Genomic DNA, 14,915 nt, shown 5'->3' on the forward strand with positions numbered 1-14,915 from the left:
CTAAACCCATTAGTTCATCCTTGGACACCAGGCAAAGTCACTGGTGAAAGTCTAAATAAAATTTACCTTGACTCCTTGATAGAACACTGCACAAAGAATGGAACACACAAGATACACTTTCATCATCACCTATCATGCACTGTATGATGCCCTAAGGAATATCCAAAGCTTGCCACAAGTAGATTTAATATACAGATATAATAATTGCCTAGATAAGAACAGATAGTGTGTTTAGTTACTTTACAGATGTTGGTAAAGTGGGAGAAGCTACAAGCACATTAGAAGTCAGAGAATTCAGATTAATCTTGACAAGCCAAAGAATCATCCTGACAAGTAAAACACAATTCTGTAAAGTCAATGAGAGTCTCCAAACTGGAGGAAAGATTGCACAAATACCGTAGAAGAGCCAAGCAATAAAAGAACACAACCAGATCCTTCCTCAAAATAGTCCACAAATATATCTCGACTGCCTGTTTTTTTGCCTTCACCTCTTTAGCACAGGACACAAAAAAGGAGGTTTTTCTCACCTTTTCTGTTCAACAAGCTTAATCAACTAGTTGTAGTCTGAGTACAGTGGGATAGAACATTCTTTGAGATTTTGTTTTAGAGTGGGGACTCAAAACATGTGCTTACAAATCTATCAGTTTAATTAATTCCTTGGGTTTAATATCTATTTTTCTCAGATGACCTTAGAACATTGTTAAAGGCACATAAACTGATGCACCAAAAACCTTGATAACATCAGAGAGGCTGCTTTCTATTTATAGCTGGATATTATAGACATCCATATCTTCCTAATCACGACCAGATCAAAATGCATTCTCTGCTGATTTTTAGTTTTCCAAATTTGGACACTTTTAGATTACTAACATGAAATTACCTTGAAGCACATAAATATTTAAGCAGGGATAGTTTACCTTTTCTGGTGGGTGTATAATAAACAGTTTAACCATCATCTATATACAGGCTGTTTTGTTCTCCATCTAAAGAGACAATCACCTTTTATCCTTTTCCTCTTTTTTTCTTCGTTTTAGTGCTATTAGGAAACTATTCACAAGTGCAACCCTGAACAATACTATGCAGTAATTATGACTAAATGACAAAGAGATGCGAACAATTACCGAGTCCATTTTGAAACCCTACACTAATAAAGTCATTAGATGCTGCCCTTGCCATGAGCCTCCTAAAAGCTTCTGAAGTTACAAGAACACACGGCATTGTTCGTTAGGACAATTGCTGCTGGCAGAATGCAAACCTTGAGTTAAACCATGCTGCAAATTGATCTTGACATTCTGTTAAGACCGCCACTAAAATCAAAAGCAAAGGAGAAAAGGAGAAAATGAGCGGGTGGGATGTAATCATGGAACAGAAGGGTTCCCTCCTCACCTTCTTTCCTCTTCCTCCTCAAAACAAACCATACAGAAAATGACAAACTCGCCTGGTGTTTGAGAACCTTTATTTTTAAAACATTAATTAGACTTCTGACCTGTTTTTATTGACTGGCACTGTATTGCTATTAAAGTAAATTAAATAAAAAATTGCAGAATACAATAGAAAGGGTTTTCACACTGTTCTGTGAAACCTGCTAAGGATTTAGTGCCTAAAGAACACGTCCAACAGTTTTTCAAGCAATATATACAGAATCTGTGGTCACTCCTAAAGAGGCAGTGAGAAATTAACTCAGCTCCTCCCGCTCTCATAGACCCCACACCTGCAATATATTTGCTGAAGGATCAAATGGGATTGGGGAGCTGGAGTAATATGGTCAACTGGTCTTCATCCAGGCATGCATCATTCAGTAGGTTAGAATTAAGGGTCAGCAACTGTGAATATGGCTAATCACTTGATGGCAGAAATTGCAGGTGAAGACAACCTGCTGCTGAGAAGCACTTTAGTGAATTAACTCTTTCCTAAGCTTAAGCAAAGTGAAAACCTATCATTTGAACATTAAAACTAACAAGTACCTGTCATCAGAGCAAAACTGGCAACACCTTGATATACAGTGCCCAAGGGCAATGATATCAGAAGCTAAAATGCTGCTACAGATTTTTGAGTCACTGTCTCATGGTTTTGGCTTTGCTTGGCAAACACTATGTGTGCTGGAAAGCTCTTAATATTGCACATTATCTGTGTTTGTAAATGCTGTGTGTACAAATATAAGGTATGTTTATGTGTGTGTATATATATATATCACAATACATCTTTCCTGGATACAAACATATTAATGAACATTAATGAATTAACAAAACCAGTTAGGCATGTGTTTGCATAAATACATACAACTCTCATGCAAGTAATTGTATTAGAACAACGGTATTGACTCAATTCTTTGAAGTCAAAAAGTGCCAGAACTAGAGCTGTTCGTGTCTGGCTCTGCCCTTATCTATCCCAGAATCCCTGTGGAAATTGAGGAATTGCTCAGCCCAAGGGATGGCCCAAGGTGTGTACTTGGGCCAAATGGCAGGGCCAGAATTCCCAGCAGACTGCCAATAGGAAGAGATCACAAGAATATTTCAAAGAGTTGCTCCCTAAACTGAAGTCAAAACTACAGGAGATAAAAGATTTCATTTATGTTCCTTAACAGTATTATAAAAGCACATTATTTTCCTAAATGAAGACTTATTTTATTTTCCATTTATTTATAATTTTATTATGATTAATGAAAAAATTAATCATCACAGAACTTACTCAAAGTAACAATTCCATTTACTGCAAGTCTGATGTCAGAGGAATTTAAAACCCATGGAAGCCAAAACAAAACTTTCACTCAACTGTATTAACTAACTTTGCCTTCTTTTTGACAAAGTAACAGTCCTGTGTGGCTGTAGAAAGAAATTTTTTAGTATCTGACTCCCAAAGTTGTAATGCTTATGCTCTTGCACTACTGCTGCCAGGTACCCAGTGCCCACACACTGTTTTACTCCTGCCTACAGACTCTCTTCAGTCTGTCGGAATGGATATTGAAGATGGAAAGATTCAAGAAGAAATGTACTATTGCACAGTAATGCAGGTTTTAAAGCACATTTCTGTATCAGTGACAGCTGAGAAACACATTAAAAATTGGGGGAAATAACAAGATTTTGGAGCTGGTTTTGTTCTACAGTGTTCAGGATGGACTCTCATTAATGAGAAAATTGGAAACAACTATTAGGTCTAATTTTGGAATAGAATGACATCTGTGAATCAGAACATTCAGAAGATTTTTTTGGCTTATACAAGGAAAGTCTTTATACCTGTTTGAATTTATTGATGCCATTGCTCAGTATAAAACCACTTCTTTTACTACTGACATTCAGGTGTGCCTGTTGGCTGCTGTAAATCAAGTGGGCCTGATTCATCTGCTGTCCCACCCTGGCTTTTCCAGCATTTTTACAATGCAACTGTAAGAATATAAATGAGTTGCTCTTGGGCTACACCAGCAGGCACTCAGCTCCTCCTGTTGTTGCTGTTGTCTTCTCACCATTCAAATAAAAAGCTACATTTAACTGTGTTCATAGGGATACAGAAGAGAATGGGCTCCAGGACCACTGTGTCACATGAAGGGTAGTGACTGAACAGAGGGACTGAGTATTTATTTATGGGAATGCCCACAGTGCACTGGCACTTTCCAAAGGGAGAAGGAAGCATCATGCCCCCTCTGAAGAAACCACAGTCTAAGGAGCAGGATGTGACACTAAACACAACTGAGAAATTATTCTAATTCGAGCCAGCATGCCTTGTTTACCCCTTACTATTTTTTGACCTCACTGTTAATATGACAGTTTCTTTGTTGTTGTTAACAGAAAGCAAAAAAATGAAGGCTTAAAAACCCTATCGTCCAGCACAATCAGGGACTAAGTTCATTGAGAGCAGCTATAAAGCCTTAAACAAGCCCTTTATTTTGTGTTTTAAGAAGTGTCATAAGGAGTTAATAGGACACAGCTGTACTGGCTCTTTCTAACAAGCAGCTTCTGTCGCTTTGGTCACCACAGGTGTCTGTGTAACCTGCAAACTCTTATTACTAGTGTATCAAAGTTGTGCTACTTAATAGATTTCTTTAGTAAAACACAACAAAGCAATTACATGGCTGTTGATCGTTAGTCATAAAAAACCCCTCAAACACAGTTTTTCAAAAGAAACTACACTGCAATTTTTTGTCATTGTAAAATAAAAGAAACTAGAGAATTAAATAGAAAAGCAGACAATAGAACAGCAGGTAGTCAACTGAACTTAGCCACTACAGATGGTTTAGAAATAGTGTTTCCTTCTACACCAACTTGTGGGATAAAAGAAAAGGAGGAGGCTCCTTACTGCCCATGAATGGCAATACCAAAAGACTTAAGCAACTTTCTAGTCTATGTATTTGGTCCCATGAAAGAACCTAGATGTTTCTTTTTCCTCTCTTACTTTTTTTCTTTTTCAGAAATTTTTAATCTGTTTTTGCAACTGCTTTTTTCCATAACCTTTTACACTTCTCTAGAATTACTTAAACCAGAAACATTGCTGCTGACCCCTCCAATGACAAAATGCAGAAGGTCAAGTGAGGAATTCCTGAGAAACCTGAGTGTCATTTAAAAAGCACATTAGAAAAAGAGACTGTTCTATTCTCCAAGGTCACCTCAGTAAAGAAATATTAACTATAATTTACATGGTGAAGACTAGAAATGCATAAATGCTCTATTCTAATAATCCACAAGACAAAGAAACATAAATGTATAATTTTTCTTGTTCAATGACCACTGGAATTGTGTAAAGAAGTGGCAACCTTATTCTGGGCCAAATGACTGTTGCATCTTTCAGTCAAAAATTAGTGTAACTCTAATTATAGTAATATACATAGGATGTTAACCTGGCAAGACATGATCAGTCATCTTCTGGGTAAATAAAGGTTATGAAATCAGATCCAGATTAGAGAATCAAACAAGTCTGATTTCTAAATGTTATAATAATAATGATATAATTATTTTTAGTAGATCATGATAAATAACTAAAGAAGAAAGAGACCTTATCATAACACTAAGAAAATTTGTTGGTAACCTACAAAAGTTGTAGGAGGTGGAATCTACAGTTTTAATTCTTTACTCATCAGAAAAATTATGGCTTCTCTAAGACATAAGACAGCTTTTATTATACTAAAACCTTTATTATACTAAACCAAAAATATCTGAACATTCCCAAAGAAATGTTCTGTAAGAACACTCTAGTTCAAAAAAGTTCATATGAATTGCAAGTGTTTAACATTTTGCATAATCTGGTCATAATACTAATTTATCACATGTATGTTATTTTTAAATGAGATTTTCATTAACTACAATAGTTATTGCCCCAGAAAGCTCATGTGCAATTACACCAACATACACACAAGTAATGCCATGTAATATTATGGCACTGCAATGCATAACTGTGAAGGCACATGTTTGAATATGGAATATTGTTTAAAAATTAACTGGGGAAAAAAAAAATCTTCAATTAACTTTTTCCTGCACAGGGATAAGAAGTCACTTTGTGATGAACACAAGGCCAGTCCAATCCTCAATGAATGTAAGCCAGCACAGCCTCATTGATCAGCTGAGAATGTGCATGAAGTTTTAGCTCAAATAGATATTAAGCAACAGAAGATTTGATAGCCAGATATAAGGGCCCTCCCTGAGAAAAGCAGCTCCACTCAGAGTCCAAAGAGTCTTACCTTGCTCTGTTTGCTTCTTTTGTCATGTCCCATGCCCAGGTTATGAAGTTCTGACTCAGGTAGGAGACAATAGATTCAGCACAGAGCATTTGTGAGCAGAAGACGTTGGTTAGTACACTTTCATCATGGTGGAGGTAGATAGCAAGAAGCTTTCTCTGGAAAAAATGTGACAAGAGATGAGTGAAAAGTTCCTCAGGCAATTTAGCAATTTACAGTTGCTGCTGCAGATTTGTGTGTTAGTACCCATGATGGGGTTCATCAAGGGTGACAAGTATCTCAACATGCACACACAAGAAATAACCAGCAGATTTCAAGTCAAATGGTCCATCCCTGCAAATTTTTAAATAGTCTTAATGATTCCTAATGTTCTGAGTACTAAAATACAATATATTATATGCTTAGAACATGAAAAGAACAACAAATGAAAACAAAAAACTTTATTAATAGATTTAAGAATTGACTGAACTTTTTTAGCTTGCTGCCTAACAAAAGTGACATTTCCCTGAACAAGAAACACACCTCTTGATTGGACAGAATCTCAAAAAAAAACAGTTAAAAAAACCTGAAAGAATGATAGTGCATTGCTATCACCACCACTTTAGCCAAATAAAGAGGCACTACATGTTGAGATAGTGTCTATGGTCTCTTGAAACAAAATATTCCGTGCTGTTCTTCTGGAACCCTGTCAAGTAAAACTTGAGCTTCACTGTCAGCAGCTGCATCCCCATAAAAATCTCAGACTACCTTTTGGAAAGCAAGTCTGTGTGCATGTAAATATAGAAAACAAAAATACAGGGAGACTATGAGCTAGCTAAGGACTGTGATTCTGCAACTGGCATTCAATTAATTATAAATATAATTCAGAAAATTACAGCTTCCCATTCCTCCATACCCATATAAATTACTTACTTTATTTTAAAATAGCACTTGAACATATTTGCTGAGATGATACGCTGCTATTTTCAGATTTTATTTAAAGTAATTTCAAATCTCTTCATCAGAAGTAACACTGAACTCTAGATATTGATGTGTATTGATATAGCAAGACATGGGATGCAATTTCCAGCAAGCTGTCTTGCAAGAAAACCTGGTAGGGCTCTTGCCTCATATGCTGGCTTTGGATAAAATTTAATGACTATTTATAAAAGGAACATTTGAACATTCGACTTTGGGAAAGGGATTAGTAATTTGCATTACTGTTTGTCTAATTTAATTTAAATGTTCTTCAGAACCACGTACACATGTGCCAGGAAGGGCCATTAATAAGCCCAACATGCAGAGATCCATATAAGTGCAGCCAACAATGTTGACTGAAACTAAACTTGAAAATCCAGGGCACTGATGCACAATATCATGCAATAAAACAGCATTTCTGTGGTGATATTTAATTTAAAAAGAAGAAAGAGGCAGGGGAAGATCAGGCACTGTCTGTTTTTGAGGATCAGCCGTTCTGCATTTCAAAGCGTCGATCCCTGCAATATCCAGGTTACTGTGCTAGAATCTCGACTATTATATAGCAGTTGTAAGAGAGGGAGGGCAAAGATGTGTTTACTCAGTGATTAGGGCCTTAGAATAAGCCTCTAGCTCCTAGAGAGACAGCTCACCACTTATTCATTTGGACCAATTCACAAAGCCTAGAAAGATTAAACATCCATGCTGAGAAGACAAGCGAATGCAGACGGTGAAAAAGAAATAAAAATTCTTTAAAAACTCTGAGATGACTTCATTATTTTTTCCACAAGGAAACTTTAGGAAAGTGTTTAGTTAGAGAAAAACCCACATTGACCTCTCTCTAAACCCTTAATCTTTCCTTTGTGGTGGTACTGCTTTGTGGTAAGCGGATGGCTTTGCTCTCCTCTTTTCACTGGGAGCGGACAGAAAAAAAGGCTCTTGAGAAACACTTTTACTTCCAAAGAAACAACCCCATGAAACTGTTAAATATGAGATTCCGTACAACAGAATGTTTCAAAATATGTACAGTTTTAGGCTTAAAGATTTAGGGACAAATTTTAGTAAACAGAACAGGCACCAACACAATGGAGGTTTACACTGAGTTACTTCCCAAGGGAATGTAATTTTTGTTGCATCAACAAATCTCACCATACAATCACTAAACTCCATCACACATAAAAGACTGTACTTGTATCTGATACTTCATCCAAAATGTAAAGGGTGGGCACAGACATACTGCTATGATAAATGCAAAGGGTAGCAGGAAGAACTGAAGTGCTAAAACAGGATTTTGAAAAATATTCATGAAAGTCAGGGGATTTTTGCCTTGGAAAAATGCATGATTGCAAAAGGATCACAGCTTGAAGTTTATTGTTGTTGCTGTTGTTGTGTGGGTTTGTTTCCAGGTTTGTTTATTTTACTAACCCACGGTAGCACATATTTATAAGCAAGTTTTGGTGGTGTTTATTTCAAGCCTTTGAAAAGTCAGAGTAAATTCTAGGACTCTATTATGACTAATATTGGGTATTTTGAAGTCAATACTATTAAAACAGCCTTACAAAACTGTTGAACAGTCTCAAATTCCATAAAAGAAGCCTACTAAGGAGAATTAGACTGTTCTGTGTTGGATTTTTCAACAGTATCATTTGGAGGTTATATATTTAGCATGAAATTTTAACCAAGAAAAAAAAATACAAAAGGGAAAAACTTTCACGAGTCCCTACAATGGTATGGGATACCAGAAAGGTTTTAAGCACTGAATATCTGATGGACTTCCAAAGGCCTTAGGACTTGAGGAACTCAAGCCACCAAGGGAAGCATTTTTCAGAGTATGTGCATGCTGAAGACCAGGCATTTCAAAGCTTCAGAGAAGTTAACATACTTTGTATAGAATTAAAAGTTGTCACTGATGCAAAGTTGAAGGAAAAGTTGTCACAGAGGCAAAAAACCCATAAATCTTGAGGTGACTAAATTAGCATCAGTGGGTAATGGGATTTCTAAGCTTCTCAGTCAGTTCCTAATGCTTTGAATAACTCAGATAACTCACAAGAATATTAACTTGAATGGGAACAGCAATGCAATCAAAAGGGTCAGCAAAACCATGGACCTGAATGGTTATTTTTGAATCTCAGGTTTACAAGTTTGAGTAATGACTGAGACAGAAAAGTTCATGATGTATCAGCTCCTAGAGGCATGAATGTTCTGTCCAAGTGGTAGGCTGTCAAATCAAAATATTTTTTTTTTCCTCCAGGTTTTATGCAGCGAGAACTAATTCAAATAAACCAAGGGATGCATTTGCACTTCTTTAAATGTTTGAAGTGCACAATGTGCAAGGTCATCTTGGAGCTCATGGGATCAGCCTTGGACACAGCTACTTTATCCAGCCTTGTAGAAGAGATCTGAAAAAAATTGCACCCCACAGGTTCCTAAAGTAGGAGTGAGGTGATCCCTGTAAACTTCTGATCCCATATCTTGTATTAAACATAGCATATGACATCCCCAAACTAGCTCCTGGTTTAATCTTCCTGTAATTTTATCGATCAGTAAAACACCTCATCTCAAAAATCATTCAGTGATGAAGAATCCACAGGAACTATGGCAAGGTGTTTAAACAGCTTCCCACTCTGCCAGGTAAAGGTGTGTTAAAGCCTGATTTAGTCTACTTTCATCTCCCAACTATTTGATCCTATTATACTGTTGTATCTCCATTTCAATCAATTGCACCTGTAGTGATATCTTACCTAATGCAAACAGTATCCAATAATTAATGCCAAACTCAGGAAAGATCTATAATCACAAACTTTGAAAGAAGAGAAAATGTGGAATGAGGCAGACAAGTTCAAAAAACATCCATTATTTAGAATCAAATAGAGGATGCTGAGGAGAGATCCATACCCAGGGGCAACCCTCCAGATAGGAAAGATGAAGCTACTCTTTAGATATGAGAAATGAAGGGTGTCTAGGCTAACAGTGAAGCTACTAAACTGGTGTGTTGTAGCAGAAATTTCTAAACAACAGTTATCCACAAATTCAGAAATAATTTACAAATTAAAGGACAGAACTGCTAATACACATCAGGCAAGACTGGAAAGAAAATGGTGACTAACATGGGACTTAACTGGAGCTTATGTGCTGACATTTACCACACTGCAGCTGTTTCACTCTTCCTGAAAATCTAGAATTATACTTCTATACCTGTCCTCCAGTTTCAACCAGACCATGTATATGAGTGGTAAGGTTATTTATGTTTGATCAGAATCTGTGGTAAAAAGTGGTAAATTCCTCTACCAGATATAATCTGCAATAAGTTCAGTATAAATTTAATTAACTGAAATAATAAGGGACATTTTTCTGAGTTACACAGATAAAAATGATGCTACAGAAAGCCCTGCTACCACCAAGGAAAAAGGGGGGAAAAAACTTTTATTTGAACACATCAAATCATGAAAGGAGCATACTTTGCTCAAGGTATTCAGGAAATAAAGAACCCATATGTGAGAGGGATGGTGCTGCCTCTAAATTGAACCTAAAATACAGAATTCAAGGAGAAGAAAAACACGGTTCACTTTCAGAATGCAGGAATATATATTGAGGTGACAATACCAATCTGTGCTAAGAGAGATGTTTCACATATTTATTAAAAGTCAGTGGACAGAAAGGTGGAGAGATGAGCAGGAGGTGAGCTGACAGAGGTATATAAAAATAAGAGCTCCTGAAAAGGCAAAGGCAATGTCTTTATTCCTTCCCTTCATAAAAGAATAGCAACCACCTATAAAAATGGAAAGACAAACAAGCTCTAATAAAAAATACTTTAGCATTACTCACTTATATAACTCAGTAAGCTTCAATATAGCAATTAAAATCCAGTATTAATAACAGTATCACCTAAATTAGGATAAACTCTCTGATGTCTCAGAACACAAGACACCCACAAACTGCTTTCAGACACAAAGACACCTCCCCCAAACACCTTGTTAAAAAATGTGTATTACAGGATTTCTTCCATGGCATCAGGTGTAGCAATTGCTATGGCAGTGTAGCTCTGTAGCAACAGTAAGCTCATTCTTCAGAAACTTACTGACAGGGAAACTCTTCTTTCCAATAGACAGAGGAAGACTTTCACAAAAACCAGCTTGTTAATAAACCTCTGTCTCTCCTTCTCTCCCTGACCCTATTAAAAGAAAATATTGAAAGTATTTTCTTGTCATATATACAATAAGCCTTGGAAGTGAATACACAACACCCTTAACTATCAGGCTGCTGGAGGCACTTGGGAATTTCATGGCCAAGGACACTGCTGTTAAAAGCAAGGCTCTGTATCTTGAGTATTGTGTTTTTGTGGTAAAGAGTTATACAGGTTTTAAAGCAGAGCTACATTTGACCTCATTCCACCTCTCCTACCAAAAACTGGCATTGTTGTGGCAGCAGTTGCTTCAAAGGTTAAAAGATACCCATCATCTATGTTAATCTTCACTGGCTAACAACTGAAACACACTAGATAACACCTTAACTTTTTTTACAAGGTATTTCTTTTTCAAGCAACATAACTATGAATTACAATCCCTTCCAACACATGAAAAGACAATGAGATTTAACAGGAAACATCTATTTTTATAAAAAGAAATTGAACTCATATTCTGTATTCAAAACACGTGTTCTGACATTAGTTAATTTTCTTAAAATAAGCCAAATGAAAATATTTCTGGAAAAAAGCTTCATGTTTATATACACTGGGATTTTTATTTTTTTTTTTTACGTGAGAAGTATCCACAATACAGATTTAAAACACAGCTGATGGTTGTCTCACTAGACATGAACTGAAGAGTGCACCTTCTGCTCTGGACAGCATTGAGAATTTGTCAAGAAAAGGCCAAGATCTCTGAGCACTCAAGCTGCCAAGTGCTCTCAAATTAAATCAGTTTGAAGCGGTTTTCATTAAGATGGATTGAGTGTGGCATCGTGAGAAACACTCTATCAAATGTAGTGTTTTACTTAGTGATTAAGTATATACCAGTTGATGAAGCTGCCCAAATCCTTCGTAATCCCACCACTCCAATAAACATTTAATGAGTATATAAGTTCAAAAAGCCTAGTAGAGGATTTAAACCTTCAATCTTGTTTTTATTTACTCTTGGAACTCAATTTCTCTCTTCAAGTGAAGAATGCTGGTGCCTGAAGCTCATCTGTTGCCCTGGTAAAATTAAGTGCCCTCCATAGTATAAATTAGAAGACAAGACACACAGGTTGCAATTTCTCCAAAGCTTTTTTTATACTGACATATATATATAGATTTTTTTCTTTTTAATTATTTTCTTTAAAAACCCCATGAAATAATGTGTGCCTTTCTTCAATTCTGAATTCCAGGAACCAGTCCTGAAAAAAATACTTTATAACAAGAAAAAGCAGTGAAAATAAAAGGTATTTCCACACTTTCATATCTTTGCTTAAAATCAGAATGTTACAATAAAAATAATGCCATTCCAAAGGTAGGGGGGGAAGAGATTTCAAAATAAGGCAATATTCAGAAAAAAAAACCCCAAAAATCCAAATAACAAAACCAAAAAATAATATTCTTCTAAATACATACACACACACATATATATATATATATATATATATATATATATATATATATACATCTATACACACAATGGTTTTATTGTGATGATGACCTGGTCTGAATAAGTCACAAAATATTAAAAATGTAAGGTGACATGAATTTCAGAAGTGCTATGTAAATAGCACAAGAAGTACTTTGAGCAACAAAAAACTAACTGCAATGCATTAATATCAGATTTACAGGTAAAAAACTGTTTATGAAAGTTCTTAATGAGCTTTTGCCCACTATTACACTGATACACTGTCAACCATTTCTGATGAGATGACACAAAATGGACTTCCCAACTCACACCCTTTCCTTGTTCAATTCATAGGATTTTTTTCTCTGTGCAAAGCCATGAAAATATTCACTAAACTTAGAGTGTTAAGTATGTGTCAACTTCAGCTATGCAGTGTGGATTAATAACTCTCACACTTATCAGAACAGCCCCTAACATAATACAGAGGCTCCTTCCAATATGAATAACTACATTCTTCATTTTAAAATTAAACATCTATCAAGAAAAAAAAAGTAAATTTAAACAGCATGATTTTCTTGTTTGTGTTTCAGCTTTATCTGTGCTTAATTATGCAGGGGTTTGGGTTTCTCCTTAGTGAATCAAGTCACCAAAACTTAAATAAACTGTCCCCATTCTAATTTTATTAAAATACTGATTTTAACACTGTGCATGGAATAACAGAAACTTGAGATGCCTGGTTGGATGTACAGAAAAACTAAACAACCAAACCTTGGTACTGGAACTTAGTTGGCAGATAAAGACTGTGCAAAGGGGGAAAAAAGCACACTGTATTTCAGAGACCTTTCTATTTAAATTTACAATTTCATTAGCCATTCTTCAAAGGAGTTACCAACATGCAACAGTGAACTTGTCAACCACAAGACTCACAGACAGGGTTATCTGGTGCTAGGACACCATTATTTCAGGAAGAAAAGGGAGGAGGGGAAAAGAAAAAGAGTAACTTTGACAACTAAAGAACTCCAGTAAAAATACAGCCTGAATAATAGGAAAGCATCAGTTATTCACTGCAATTTCAGCAACCACCAAGGTATTTTAGTCAGTCAACTGAATGAGTGCAACTCTTCTTGAAAAATAATAGCAAAATAACTTCAAAATGTAGCTCAGCTTTTCAAAAATAAAGATGAAACCCCTAAGGTGATTTCCATATCCCCACTATATTAAATAAAGTAGTTTTAATACACACTTACATCTCTAGCTTTCCCATAGAAGGCTTCTTGAAAAGCAGCCTCTAATGATCCAATAAAATAAACAGGATGGCAGTCACCGTATCTATTCGAGATAAAATTTCCAATTAATAAAAAAATGACAAAATCAAGTAATTTCAATATTCTACCTTTCAATACAGTCTGTAAATACAATGCATTGGATAAACGTTTAGAAAGATGAAGTATTACACTTCTAAAGGACAGAAAGGAAATATTTAGGACCCATTTGTTTTCTGACATTGAAAAACTCAGAGTAATGAACTACTACCTCACAAACGTTATCATAAAAATATTCTGTCTACATATGTAGATATCTTAAGTTCTACACAGTTTTCTAGAAAATTTTTCAATCTACTTATTTCCTCTCCGTATTATATTCTTAAAGGTTAATTGAAGGCTATTCTTGCCTTACACATTAATGCATCTCATACTCATAAAGGAACATTTCATCACAGGAGTCAAAACAGAAGACACATAAACTTTGCATTACTTTGCAGCTTCTGCCTATTCAATGAAACAAGTAACTGTTTAACAGTGCATGATTTGGCAGTATAAAGTTTTTTAAAATTCTAGAATTTCTGTGTTTTTTAAAAGTCAGTATTTATCCAACCACTTTGCTATCGTGAAAACTCTTACAGCAACTATGTAGATATTTTTCAATATTAATCAGTTTCAGCTTTTCTGTTCCTGCATATCATAATAAAATTATCATATATAACCAGTCTTTCACATCCTTCTGGATCTTTACAGAATTAAGTAATAGTACTACATAGTGTCAAAATAAATAAGACAAGAATCAACCATTCCAGCTTGGGCTGAGAAGTAATTTTATTTCAGAAGCAGTTGTAGTAGCAGGGTTAGGATTAAAATAAATTAGATTAAGATGTCAAAATATGCTATATTCCATTAGGATGTCTGAATATAATCTCACAAGAAAACATGTAAACTTGGTTTATTTTTATTTTCATTATTTACTAACTTTAACTTAGTTTGTGATAAGAATTGCACAGTTAACAGGCTAAGCTTACCTTGAAGAAAACTCTGCTGTAAATTGTAATAAGGCATCTCCTTCATTTTCAGCATTTTCTGGCACTTAAAAAAAATGGAAAAAAAAAAAAGAGAAATGCAACCTTATGGAAACAGGTTGTAATATGCAAACACATTCACTTCACAGATATTTCATGTTCTCAGCTTACTGAAGTGTTACCAAGAGACCACATAAACTTCACAAAAGTTTATCAACCATGAACCTTTCCAAAGACAATAAATTCCCAGAGGGTCTCACAAATATATTCAGGTTTTCCAATCAGTAAAATCCTGTTTTATTGTTGGTCCAGTAAGAGGTCCAGTGCAATGTGATATATCACTTGCTCAGAGTTAGCACTCTGAACTTACTTTAAGGCTTGAAAAGCTCGACCCTTCCTATCCATAATGTTAAAGGTTTTTCACATCATT

The 14,915-nt window shown here is 35.5% G+C and overlaps 1 protein-coding gene across 2 annotated transcripts in view; it reads right to left on the minus strand.

Annotated features, from left to right (window-relative positions):
- The window catches only part of FAF1 (Fas associated factor 1), a 147,440-nt gene that overhangs the window by 32,763 nt on the left and 99,762 nt on the right, over positions 1 to 14,915 (minus strand). For both annotated transcript variants that reach the window (XM_056498111.1, XM_056498112.1), the window contains exons 11-13: positions 14,489 to 14,552; positions 13,443 to 13,524; positions 5,666 to 5,820 (exon numbers count right to left, since the gene is read on the minus strand). In XM_056498111.1, coding sequence (XP_056354086.1) covers positions 5,666 to 5,820; positions 13,443 to 13,524; positions 14,489 to 14,552 — 301 coding nt within the window. The remainder of the gene's footprint in view (positions 1 to 5,665; positions 5,821 to 13,442; positions 13,525 to 14,488; positions 14,553 to 14,915) is intronic.

The sequence above is a fragment of the Oenanthe melanoleuca genome, chromosome 8 (assembly GCF_029582105.1).
Source record: "Oenanthe melanoleuca isolate GR-GAL-2019-014 chromosome 8, OMel1.0, whole genome shotgun sequence".
In the NCBI taxonomy this organism is placed as follows: Eukaryota; Metazoa; Chordata; class Aves; order Passeriformes; family Muscicapidae; genus Oenanthe; species Oenanthe melanoleuca.